Source organism: Phaseolus vulgaris, chromosome 6, assembly GCF_000499845.2.
Source record: "Phaseolus vulgaris cultivar G19833 chromosome 6, P. vulgaris v2.0, whole genome shotgun sequence".
Taxonomy (NCBI): Eukaryota; Viridiplantae; Streptophyta; class Magnoliopsida; order Fabales; family Fabaceae; genus Phaseolus; species Phaseolus vulgaris.
This window is the reverse complement of record NC_023754.2, coordinates 23,014,782-23,026,552: the sequence shown is the minus strand read 5'-3', so window position 1 is coordinate 23,026,552 and position 11,771 is coordinate 23,014,782. Positions and strand designations below refer to the sequence as shown.

Below are 11,771 nucleotides of genomic sequence, written 5' to 3'. Positions count from 1 at the left end.
AAATCGACATTTTTTTGAATAATTTTAATGTTTAATGAATTTTAAACATACGGATTCACTGTAACCAAAAACTAAAATTGAAAAAAAAAAAAAAAAGCCATACGGATTCACTGTTACTCCTTCAAAGGTTTATTTAGCTCTACACTGAATCATTTGGTAGAAACTAGAAGTAGTTTTAAGAAACTTGAGCAGTATGGTTATGAAAATGGCAGCAAAAGAAGAAGCCATTGCCCTATTTTCCACAATTTTTTTAAATTAACCAATAACCATAAAAACCTTGGAAGGCTTTGGCTACATGCTTGATCTGCCAAACCTTGCACTCATGGACAAACTGAATCATAAATTAGGCTGCTTAGTCTTGCTAAATTTAGAACCAGTCATTTGCTCTGACTCATACAGTATGTGATTGATAAGCCCCCTTGCAGCACTGCAAAACCAGAAACCAATCTAATAAGCGCAAATTTCACACACATGTGCCCATGTTATTGTGCCGAGACATTAGAAATGTATTGGCTGGTGAAGGGGAAATGGAGCAAAGAAAAAAACGGTGCCACACTAGGAACAAACGTGCACTATATAAATGTACAAGGTACAAGCTTACTCATCCTTCAACTTCTGAATCTTCTCAGGATCTGTCTCATGCTTGTGGGTCTTAAACTGTTGTCTCACCATATCAACAAGAAGCTGTGTGTTATGTTTCTGCAATAGCAAGCAGGCATACAGCATAATCAGTTTCTCACGTCTTAGCATCGTCACACGTGCAGATGTTTAAACCTTGTTTAAGTAAACTTCTTCACAAGTACTTCTCTAGAAGAAAATCAAAAGCAAAATGAAAGAAACTTCTTCCACAAGTTAAAATCAACGAGTACACCTAATTCATAAACTTTTGGAAGAGTTAGATAAGAAAGTTTCTTTAAAAGCTGAACTGCATAAGTTAATTTCAACTTACGAAAGAACTTTAACTCATTTTACCTTCATAGTTTCCTTTTCTTTTCAGAATGTTCACGAAATGTTTATCTCAATAGGATATGACAAATGCAATGCTTCAGTAAAAATAATGCATTACTAGCCAGGCAACAACAGGACAGTAACCCCAATGCAGAAGCATACCATGATAATGGGTGAATTGCATCACAAGCACAAAAGTAAGATATGAAGTAAGTAATGCCGTGCACTGATACGATCAGAATTTGTTTAACATGTTAAATCACAACACCTGAACATGAAGACTAATTACATGTCTCTAGAAAACAAGCATCATAAGCATGAAACATATACAACCGAATTTTCAAAAAATTCACCATGGTGGGGATTCCCGTGTACTGTACTTAAAATACGTTGACAGCAATTAGCCACAACTGAACATGTTTGAAAGAGAAAGAGAAAGAGAAGAATGACTAACCCGACTACCAATATATTTAGCTCTTCGCAGGCATTCACGGTAGAGCTATAAAACAAAAGCCATAAAAGTAAATAAGAGAATTTATTTATTTGTTTTTAAAAGGATAAATTAGAATGTTGATCATTTATCTAAATTTTTGTTTCAATTTGGTCCCTTAGATTTAAAAAAATTATAGAAGTCTTTAATTTGAAACACTAAATTGGTCCTTCTCTTAGTTTACTGCATCAATTTAGTGTGTTAGAATTTTCAGTTTGCATCCCACTAAACTCCCTATCAACTGAATTTAACACTCACATTACTCCTCCATTTGCTCATCGGAAAACACAACTTTTGCATTCATCGCCATTCCACCATACATCCAAAACGCCTTTCATCAAATTAGGTGAAACATCACAACCGTGAAACCATTAAACATGTGACTCCAGTCAAAATTACCATTGCTAGTCAATCTTTTAAACATAAAAAGGGATCAAATTGAAACGAAAATTCCAGATATGGGAACAAAACTCTATTTCAGTCTTTCTACACTTATGGAAACGAAGCAGGGGGTTGGAGTTCGATTGAATTGGAGAAGAAAGAAGGTTTGGTGTGTGACTGACCCTAATAGCATTATTGGCGAGCTCAGGAGGCAGAGCAGTTTGAAGGGACGGCATGGTATAGAGTCTGCGAAACAAAAATACAGAGGCAATTTATCAAACAGTTAGAAGGCAGAAAAGGGAACAAATTGTGATAGTGGTTACTTGTCTCATACCGATTATCACCAGTTCTGACTCTGAGTCCTCGAAGTGTGTTTTCGAGCAAAGCAAAGGAGCACAGAACGTGAAATTGCGATCCTTGCGCAACGAAACGACTCTGCGTTTTACGGTACTAGAAACGAAGAAGAGTGAATGGGATTTGGGGGTCTAAGAAGCCCAATACAAAAAGCACTAATGGGCCGATTCCTAGTACAGGGCCCAATAATTTTATGGAAGGCTAAAATGGGTCGTATGATTCTTGAATCGAGTTATTTAAAAATTTAATTATAATTACATGCTCACAATTTTACCCATATGAAATACATGGGGATTTCAAATCAAATTTAAAGAAGATAAATAAACGATAAATAAATCAGGTTTTTATGTACTATATGTTCAACTTATTTTCTTATTGTTTTATAGTCTTAAAGGAGTTTGATTTAACATATCGGAGAGAGTAGACTAACAAAGTTTGATAATTTAATAAAAAACATAATATAAATATTTTAATTTATCTTTTTTTCATTTTTTTTTAGAATAGAAGAACATTGTGCACTCTACATTATTATAAATTTTCGGATTTTAGAAAATTAACTTGAACTCAACTGAAATTTTAAAAAACAACATATTATAGCTTAAAAGTCCATTTTGAGGTAAATTGTGAATTTGAAAAAAAAAATACGATAACATAATATTCAATAATAAAAATTAAAAAATGATTTAAAAGTTCCAGCTAAAATTTAAATACACCCATGGTTTCTAAGCATTGTCTTTTCGTCTCCTTTTAAAATTGTTATTATGATTCCAATTTCATTCATTAAAAATTATTTATTTATTCTATTACCAAGTTTTCCACAAGTAAAAAAAAACTACAGTCTTGTTTAATAGAGAGGAGAAAAAAGAAAACTATAATTATTTTTTTTTTAAAAGTTAGATTCGAATCAATATTTTTTCTAACTATTTATACTTATTTATCTCCTCATTTTGTATTAAATCAATCAAATTACATAATTTTCAAATAAATTTTTCTCTATTTCTCATTTATTTTTACTCAACCAAACAACTAAACATTCAATTTTATATTTCACATATTTCTCTTTTCTTAGCTCATTTCTCCAAAATTTCCCACCCTCTCTGTTTTTTTTCTTCAAAACCTAACACTCCATTCGTTTTACATGTGAAACCCTTAATTTGCTTGTTACATTCAGGATAAACGGACACCTAGCTCTCTTAAATTAGTATATATCATCACATTAAGTTTTAAAACTAAAGACATATTAAGTAAGCTTATAAATTTCAAGTAATTCATAATCATGTGCACAGTATATGCAAGCCAAATTATTGTTGGTAATCCAAAGTTAAATGTATCAGTAATCACCTCTCTATGAACTGCATTTCTTAATTTAAACTCGTGAAATGAAACTCAAACTGATATTTAAAAACTATCATATGATATATGATATACATATAAATGCCCGATCAAACTATTACAATGTAGTTCCTAAAAAAGAGAGTAAATTCTATAACTCATCACACACAAGGGGAAACCCCAAATAGGGACGAATCGTAAGTAACAAATACAACACCACAATCACAACCAACAACAATGCCTCTCTCTGCTCTATATGCATAGTATGTGATACATGATATACTTCCCATAGCAACCATAACTTAAAGTGACATGTTAATTCCTACATTCATAGGCAGAGAGCTCCACAACTGTATCAGGTTCACCTTCTCTTAAGCAATCAAGTGGAGGTATAGTCATGGTCTCTTGAGTTCCATAAGCATTCCAGCAAAAAGGGTCATCGAGTAATTGCCCTTCGTATGGCAAAAGCTCAATCTCAGAGAGTGTTATGTTGGTGCATGCCACAGTGTCACTGCAAGCAAAGTGTATAGGAGGAGTTCTCACATCATAAGTACCCTTTATGTTCCTATATATCACATTGTTTACATGCACTGCTGAAGTTTGGTTCAGACACTCCTTGGACAAGCAGTAGTACTGGTCAATGATGATGCAGTTCCTCACATTCTCCATTTGGATGTTTTCAAATCTTAGGCCACTCACTGAGCCCGTTCCACCTTGCCATGTCTTGATCCTCAGGCCATTGTCTGATTCCTTTATGATGGTGTTGCGAACAGTTAAGTTTGAGACACATGCCTGGGAATTGTGCACTCCGAGGCTTCCAATGCTGTAGAAATGAAATGACCAATGTCAGGCATTTGGTGTAAAATGCTAAAACTAACATTGTGGAAACTTGCCAATATAAAGGTTCCAAAATGACTTTTGTGTCTAATTAAAGCAACAGAATAGAGGATGCTGCCTCGGAATCATGAGGAGCCAGAAATGAAAAATAGAAACTGTTGTCTTATTAGTTATTGGCAGTTTGAACTGTTCCAACGGTTTAAGTAATACACCTATATAGATCACTAAAAGTAGAAAATAATAAATAACTCCTGTGACCCTAACTTTTTGGAGAATTGGTGAGGATCATTTGAAAGGCGAAACTTTTTAATCTTTTGTTGAAGATTAGATGGAATCTTGGGGTACAACTTGGAGTGTCACTATACTCATGCCATTGGTGAAAGTCACTTTTCATTCGTTATGCTTTCAGAAATGGTTCTAGAATCAGTTAACACAGCAGAGATAACATATCGTACTAATAACAAGCCACCCACAAGGGAGTTTATTTATTTATTTCATTTGTACATTAGTCATCATTAATGAGTAGTTAACATAATTAGCAACACAATTTAACTTGAAATTAAGATTAATTATGTAACATACCTAATACCATGGGTAGGAGCACAAGTGACGCCCTCTATATCCACGTCTGAGCACCCGGGTCCAATTGAGATGCAATCGTCACCTGTTCAAAAATCACATCATTGTAAACAACTTTTCTTGCATTTATATAAACAGAACGAAACTACCATGCTGAGAAAGAGACATTGTTCTTTGGTATTTACCATTGCTTATTACGGAGTTATATATCCCTACACCCTTTGTATTTCCTAAGTGGATGCCGTCAGTATTTGGACTGAGTTTAGGAGAAGAAATTGACAACTTGTCTATCAGTACTCCTTGGCAACCATCGAATTTCACGTGAAACATAGGACTGTTTTGAATTTTCACCCCACTCAGCACCAAATTGGAACTCATGAAGAACCGTATCATCTATATTTGAGAAGAGAAACAATTCTAAGACAGTTCATGTGGGTGGGAAAAATAAGTATAAACAGAGTAGTTCACACTTACTGTAGGGCTATCACATGGTCCTGATACAGTTTTTTCATCGGGACCCTGAAATATCAATTTTTTTACCATTAAATGAGTACAACAAATAATAGAATGGTGTAATTGGTATTATGTTATTGATTGAATGATTTACCCGGTGAGGTTTGCAAGGAAGATCCCACCACTGTTCCCCATTGCCTTCTATGGTTCCTTTCCCAGTAAGAGTCATTTGATCAAGTCGATAGAACACAAGCCATTGACTGTGGCTATCTTCCTTGGGCCAAGATTCTGGTCCATCAGGTGCCATGAGAGTACCATCCACCTGTTTACATTAGAACCTTGTTAGTAAGCTACATTAAAGGAACACAAGAGAACACACAAATGAATTTCACACCAGGTCCAACCCAAAAGCTTATATATCTTAGCCCTTCTCACATATATGTTTGTTCAATATGCTCATCTTTATTCAGTGTGAGTGAGGCTTCTTACTCACACTTGCATTCTGACAAATATGTCATATAACATGAAAAAAATTAATGAAGAACTAGGAAATTCAATAAGCATTCTTACTTGAAATACTAGTCCAGGCTTGCATGGACCTGTAAAGATAGTTGAAGTTATTTTGAAGCAGTAATTTTCTGGAACAAGAACAACCCCTGACTCGACAGCACAAGCTGCTTTCCATGCTGCCACGAATGCTTCTGTGTCATCAGCTGAACCATCTCCAACTGCCCCAAAGGATCTTACATCGAAAATGCAGTTTGAAGGGGAATCCCCAGGATCAGTGGGATAAGGATCAGAGGGAACACCAGGGGAAATGGAAGGAGGTGAAGAAGGTTCCTCAGGTGTAGGGGACTCAGCAGGGGGACTTTTCTTCTGCCCCTTGTGATAGTGGTATCTTCCTTCCACATTATCCCAATTATGGATAAAAAGAATCATGGTAATCCATAGGATAAAAGACCAGCGAATGAGACTCATTGCAGGCTTCAATTGTATGAGTTTTGACACTAAACTATCAATGTCTCTTCACCAATGTGAAAGCTCCAAGGATGATTGATACCTGTGGATAAGAGAATGCAAGAGTCCAGCTTGAGAAATGTAGAGGGTTGGAAGCAGATTGGCCTATAGTAAGAACTATCACGAAGCTAAGGTTGTTATTTATATTCAAAACATAGAAGATATAGTTCATGAATAAATTCTAAAGCATGAGGTGGACACGTGTAGAATCATGGTTGATTCACTGTCTCAAGAAAACAGTTGGACAATTTTAGAGGCTTTGGAGGTCAATGTTTTGCAGTAACCGTGCCACGGTGTCAATGTTCTCCAACCTCATTTCCGTGACCATCCTCTTATTTTAATTGTATCTGTTCATTGTGTTGTGGTCCGTGACATTATACCTTCGCTCCTCTTGCATCTTGGACCTAGTTTACCACCACTAGTTTTATTCTGTGAATTTTGTTTTCAGAAACTGCACTCTGTACAATTTTCAAAAGTGTATGCTCAGAACCTTTGAGGCTCAAGTTTTCTAGAAAATCGTGCCATCACTGACCAAACTTCTTTTTTTTATTCCTTTTCTCTTCATCCGTATTTTCTCGGTCACAGATGTAATATACGGGGAAAAGAACTCTACATCAAGGTCCATGGCAGTTTGAGCTTTGTTGAGTCAACTTGTCCTAACAATGCCTCTAAGTTTAACGTGTCTTCCATTATTTTTCATAGAAAATGCTAAAGCCTATATATTGCTGACTTCTTAGGTTAAAACACAAGAACAATAAGCTCTTTTGTGGTAATTGAGCCTCTAAGGTAAGCAGAGCAATTAGAATAAAGAAGAAATACTGTTCAAGAAAATTATCAAAAATATTTGTGAAGATGAAAATTGGTGTTGTAGTATATTTGTCCGAATATAGGACATATTTCTTCTGAGGTTTTACCTTGGAGGTGGCCAAACAGACATATGTAGCTATTGAAAAATAACATTTGATGAGATATGGCATGTGAATTATTGCTATAAGTTAGAGTCAGATTTCTAAATAACAGAGCATCAGATAGCAAAAAAGAATAAAGCTAACCACAGTGGGAATCGTGAACGTATAAAGAAAAAACAATTGAACTTACATAATGAATCACAGGTACCCTTTTAGTTGGAGTTAAACAAAATTTATCTTTTCATACAATGAATAAGAAGCTAATAACACTGATTAAAATGCTTTAGTCCATCATCCTTGGTGCATTAGACTCTGCTAAGGCAATTCAGATATGACAGACATAATCAAAGAAAGGGAGGGGAATTAGTGGGATTAAAGTTCATAACTCAAAAACTAAACTAATTGGATTAAATTATCCATAACTTAATTGTTTTACTTTTTTACTTTTTAATAAATTTTAACTATAATAGAATATTTATCAAAATAATATATTTACTTGTTAGCAGTACTCCTCTAACTTTATCTGTCTATTTTAAGGATATGACAGTAAGTTACTTTCTCATTACAAACCAAACAAGGTGTGTAGCCCTTTTTTTTCTTCTATTTAAATCAAACATGAAAACTGGTGCTAGGGGCCTAAGAGGAACACAAAGAAGAGTAGATGTGGGAATGTGGTTTTGATTTAAAAGCAAAACATATCGTGACTCTTTGTTGTTGTTTAGCTCATTGTGGCTATGAATTTGCAAGAAGGACATATTTGGTACACGACAACAGAATTAGCGCATTCACGGGTGCGATCAAACCCCTTATGATTTAATGCAAAAAAGAAAAAGAAAACAAAGATAGTTAAAGAGACACACCAAGAGATAAAAAGTTAGGACACAGAAAGTGACCCTCATAAAAAACCAAAATTCTCCAATGTATCCATATCTCATACGTGCCTATTTAAACAAATAAAAACAACATTGAAAATTCAACTAGACTTTGTGATTCACCTGATAATGGTGCAATTTTTTTTCTTCTCCTCTTTATCTCTTTGATGTAGCCATCCAATTAGCTAGTGTAGTTATACATCACGCAGCTGTATTGTGAGCAAATATGAGTTACTACGTAACATATGTGTAGGAGTGGGGGGTTTCTAGAAAAGAGTAGCGAAGTGAAAAAAAAAATTCTAAGCAATGTGCATGCATTCATGTTTGTCTTAACCTGTCACGTGTGTACAATCAGAAGGTGAGAGTTCAAAAGCAAATAAACCATCGCAATTTCAACAGAGAAAAAGTTTGTGACTAGAGAGATTCTGGGGTGCACTTTATTATGGTGCTCTGAGGTGACAGCATGGTTTGTGGCTCTCTGCTGTGCCACGTGTCAGGGTTCATACACACCCCTCACTCGCGAAGATAGTGGTTGGTTTGTTCAAAACGCGGGTCCTAAGTCACCATGATTGATAGGGCACGAGAGAGAGAGATAATGTGTGTTAGTGTATTATGTATCATGATATCACAGTTCCAACACAATGTTATAGTCACATGCAGCTCCAAGCAGATTCTGCAGAAATCCAAGAAAGAGTTTATGCATGTGTGTGTGCTCTTTTTTCTTTGCTCACTTGGTTTGAGGCCACAATATGATGAGGAGAAAGAAAGAGGGGACACGTGTTTGGTGAGAATTCACGGGGTGGTGTTTGTAGTTTGTGTCACGGGCTAATAGAAAGAGGGTTGGTTAAAAAGTTAGGAGATTGTTTTATTCACAAGGCTTTGTGTTTTTAGGATTCTAATGGCATTGATTTTGAGACACTGATGTGGACAGCGTATGAAGGTTAAGAATAAAACACTGCATTCTGGTTTCTGATTCAATGACCTGTTAAGTTTAACAATATTTTAATCTTAATCTTGTTTGCATTTGCTTCCATCACCCTTTTAATTAAACATTGGACCAGCTTGTCGGAATATAGATGTTAGGACATAGTGGATCCCTTTCCCCAACCCGAGGAGAAAAATAAAAAATTTAGCTGATAACAGTGAATTGTTTCACAAAATTAATAGAAGTTAAGTAACTTCTTACAATTATACCTAAGCAGGTGCAGAAACAATTCATCAAAATCTTGTTACTTATCGATCTTAATCTCTTCTTAGTCTCAATCAAGTAAGTGTAGAGAGGACAAGTATATATAAAGGCACTGTATACTCAAGTTAGTATAAGAGTATTTAGTATATCATAGTGTCGACTTCTTTGTTCATCATCTTTTCTACTTGCTAGGATTTATGTTTCGTTAATTGAGAAACTTTAATTATCAAATATCAAAATAATGCTTAATACGTGTTTAGTTTTCCAAAAGCTTTCCAAACCATACTTTTTGAATTGTTCAGGAACATATTTTGAGCATTCATAATGCAAAAAAACATGTTCCCAATTGAACAATTTGTAAAATGTTTAGGAATAACCAATATGAAACACTTCATAAACATACACCTTTCCGTTATGAATTACTTAATCTAAAAATATTTCAAATTGAAAAATTTGAAAATTTTAAATTTTCCATATTAGACATCCCTGGAGGTCAACAATTTCTTTGTCCTACCCTGCTTAATGTCCTGGAATTAGTCGCCTCGTATCCAAAATATGAACAAGATGGATATTTATTGTTCCAAACATTTTTATTAGTCCCAATCTTAAAAAGTCACGAATATTTATTGTTGTAAGCATAGTGCTTCTTTTCTTTTCCAATGTTGTAGCGAAGGACAATGGAGCTGCAACAAAAAAAACCCAGTGGTAGTAATGGTTGCAACGACAACAATGTAGTTTAGGTGTATTTTAGTCCTTTTATTATTGTTATTATGGGATGCAATTGTAATCATGGGGTGCAAAACTAAATTTTTGAGAAGAAAGCCTACATGAACCAATTATAAACTTCGCTCGGCCTGAAATATTGACAACTATAATTTACAGTCTAAAGTCTAGTGGCTATTTCTTCTTGCACCTCCATAGTTTCTCTGAGCACCCCATAGATAATACAAAAAGTCTACTTTATTGTTCAAAAATATATTTTGTAAAAAGTATTATTTTTATTTACACCTTAAGGATTCTATAGTCCGGAGAATAATCCGGAAGTACATTTTTTTTCTTTAAAAAATATTAGTCTAAATTATAAAATTCAGAAAATATTTTTAGTAATATTAGAATTCATAACACTCCATATGTATTATAGATTGTAAAATCCTAAAATATTCCTAGATCCAAAAATACCTTTAAAATTGTATCAAATTATATAATTATGATATATATATATATATATATATATATATATATATATATATATTAGTTGGTGTTACGATTTTACAATCTGGTATAAAAAAAAAAAAGCAAACATACAAAGGGTAGGATTGAATTAAAAAAATAAATATAAGGGTAGAGTTGAAATTAAAAAAATCGATGAAGGTGTAGGCAAAATTTGGCAGCTCTAGTTGGCAAATTCTTCCAACACTTTTAATTTTGAAACTCTTGGTGGAATACAAAGGAACAAGATTCTTGTACGGTTGGTATCAATTACTATCTCTAAAAAACGTAAAGCTAATTTTATCATATTTTTTCTTCTGTCAGCGTGATTCAACATTATTTACTTACCGTTTTAGTCAAATTTAACTACCTACAATTTAGTCTTAGTTTTTTTTTCAGTTTCTAAATTCCCCTTCCCTCAAATTTAAGTTACTAATATATTATTACATAAAATAAAAAATTCAAACATGATTTTCGTTCTTATAAATATATCTTAATCGGATTGTTAATTTTAAATTTCTTACATTTTCTAACCGTCCCTTTTTCAGTCCTTATTATTAACTATAATTATGTTAATGCTAAAAAAATAATTAATATAGTTAAGACACAGTTACATAATAGCAAAACATAATAAAGCCTATTAAAAAATAAAACATGAGTATTAAAGTCAACAAAAATACTTTTGAAATATTAGAACAAAAAATTAACTATATTAACTAAATCTGGTTTGAACAGAGACCTGGGACGTACCGTTTAGTCATTTTCAAAGCCTAGTGATGATGTTTGCAGAAGCTGCAGAGAGAAGATTATCTTTGCACAGTGCTAATCATGAACTGCATAAGCTGCTGCATTCTCCCATCTACCATTTAATACTTTGTTTTGAAATTTTTGAACTCATCTTTCAAAACCGTTTAGGCAGAATAAGTATGATGATATGATATAGTAATTAAGTGATGAGTGATTTATAGAAGAAGTGTTTTGAATTAAGAAATAGTGGGAAAGTGACTAGAAAGGCAAAACCTTGTGCCAAATGGTAGAATCAAATAGAAGAACACTTTTTTTGTTTACTGTGAGTTTGGTATATACAGTAGGCGACCATGGATTCGCACTGAATAAACATTTCTTTGGTTTTATGGATTTAATAAAAGATGTGTGCGATGGTTCCTCAAGACAAAAGCTTAACAAAGGCCATGCAACATTAT

The 11,771-nt window shown here is 33.8% G+C and overlaps 2 protein-coding genes across 5 annotated transcripts; both read right to left on the bottom strand.

Annotated features, from left to right (window-relative positions):
- Positions 1–106: 106 nt before the first annotated feature.
- On the bottom strand, positions 107–2,291 carry LOC137831970 (uncharacterized). 3 transcript variants are annotated; one of them, XM_068639901.1, is made up of 5 exons: positions 2,154–2,291; positions 2,002–2,065; positions 1,403–1,447; positions 602–699; positions 107–427 (listed from the first exon to the last, which is right to left on the bottom strand). In XM_068639901.1, the coding sequence occupies exons 2-5, from the start codon at positions 2,053–2,055 to the stop codon at positions 337–339; spliced, it is 288 nt and encodes a 95-aa protein (XP_068496002.1). In that variant the 5' UTR covers positions 2,056–2,065; positions 2,154–2,291; the 3' UTR covers positions 107–336. The 3 variants fall into 3 exon arrangements, with proteins under 3 accessions (XP_068496002.1, XP_068496003.1, XP_068496004.1); XM_068639902.1 differs by having other exon boundaries at positions 1,697–2,065; positions 2,154–2,255; XM_068639903.1 differs by lacking the exon at positions 1,403–1,447 and having other exon boundaries at positions 2,154–2,289.
- A 1,262-nt stretch (positions 2,292–3,553) lies between these two features.
- LOC137831969 (polygalacturonase At1g48100-like) lies at positions 3,554–11,505 on the bottom strand. Of its 2 annotated transcripts, XM_068639900.1 has the most exons (8): positions 11,320–11,505; positions 8,295–8,380; positions 5,945–6,434; positions 5,529–5,696; positions 5,396–5,440; positions 5,107–5,314; positions 4,925–5,006; positions 3,554–4,328 (listed from the first exon to the last, which is right to left on the bottom strand). In XM_068639900.1, the coding sequence occupies exons 3-8, from the start codon at positions 6,350–6,352 to the stop codon at positions 3,821–3,823; spliced, it is 1,419 nt and encodes a 472-aa protein (XP_068496001.1). In that variant the 5' UTR covers positions 6,353–6,434; positions 8,295–8,380; positions 11,320–11,505; the 3' UTR covers positions 3,554–3,820. The 2 variants fall into 2 exon arrangements, with proteins under 2 accessions (XP_068496001.1, XP_068496000.1); XM_068639899.1 differs by lacking the exons at positions 8,295–8,380; positions 11,320–11,505 and having other exon boundaries at positions 5,945–6,527.
- Positions 11,506–11,771: the final 266 nt, after the last annotated feature.

Excerpts from the sequence above, each read along its gene's own strand:
- LOC137831970 (XM_068639901.1), bottom strand. The coding sequence starts at position 2,055 with ATGCCGTCCCTTCAAACTGCTCTGCCTCCTGAGCTCGCCAATAATGCT. Across the intron at positions 1,448-2,001 it reads TCGCCAATAATGCTATTAGG|CTCTACCGTGAATGCCTGCG; the intron begins GTCAGTCACACA and ends TTTGTTTTATAG. Across the intron at positions 700-1,402 it reads CTAAATATATTGGTAGTCGG|AAACATAACACACAGCTTCT; the intron begins GTTAGTCATTCT and ends TTGCTATTGCAG.
- LOC137831969 (XM_068639900.1), bottom strand. The coding sequence starts at position 6,352 with ATGAGTCTCATTCGCTGGTCTTTTATCCTATGGATTACCATGATTCTT. Across the intron at positions 5,441-5,528 it reads TTCCTTGCAAACCTCACCGG|GGTCCCGATGAAAAAACTGT; the intron begins GTAAATCATTCA and ends TTGATATTTCAG. Across the intron at positions 5,315-5,395 it reads GACCATGTGATAGCCCTACA|ATGATACGGTTCTTCATGAG; the intron begins GTAAGTGTGAAC and ends TCTCAAATATAG.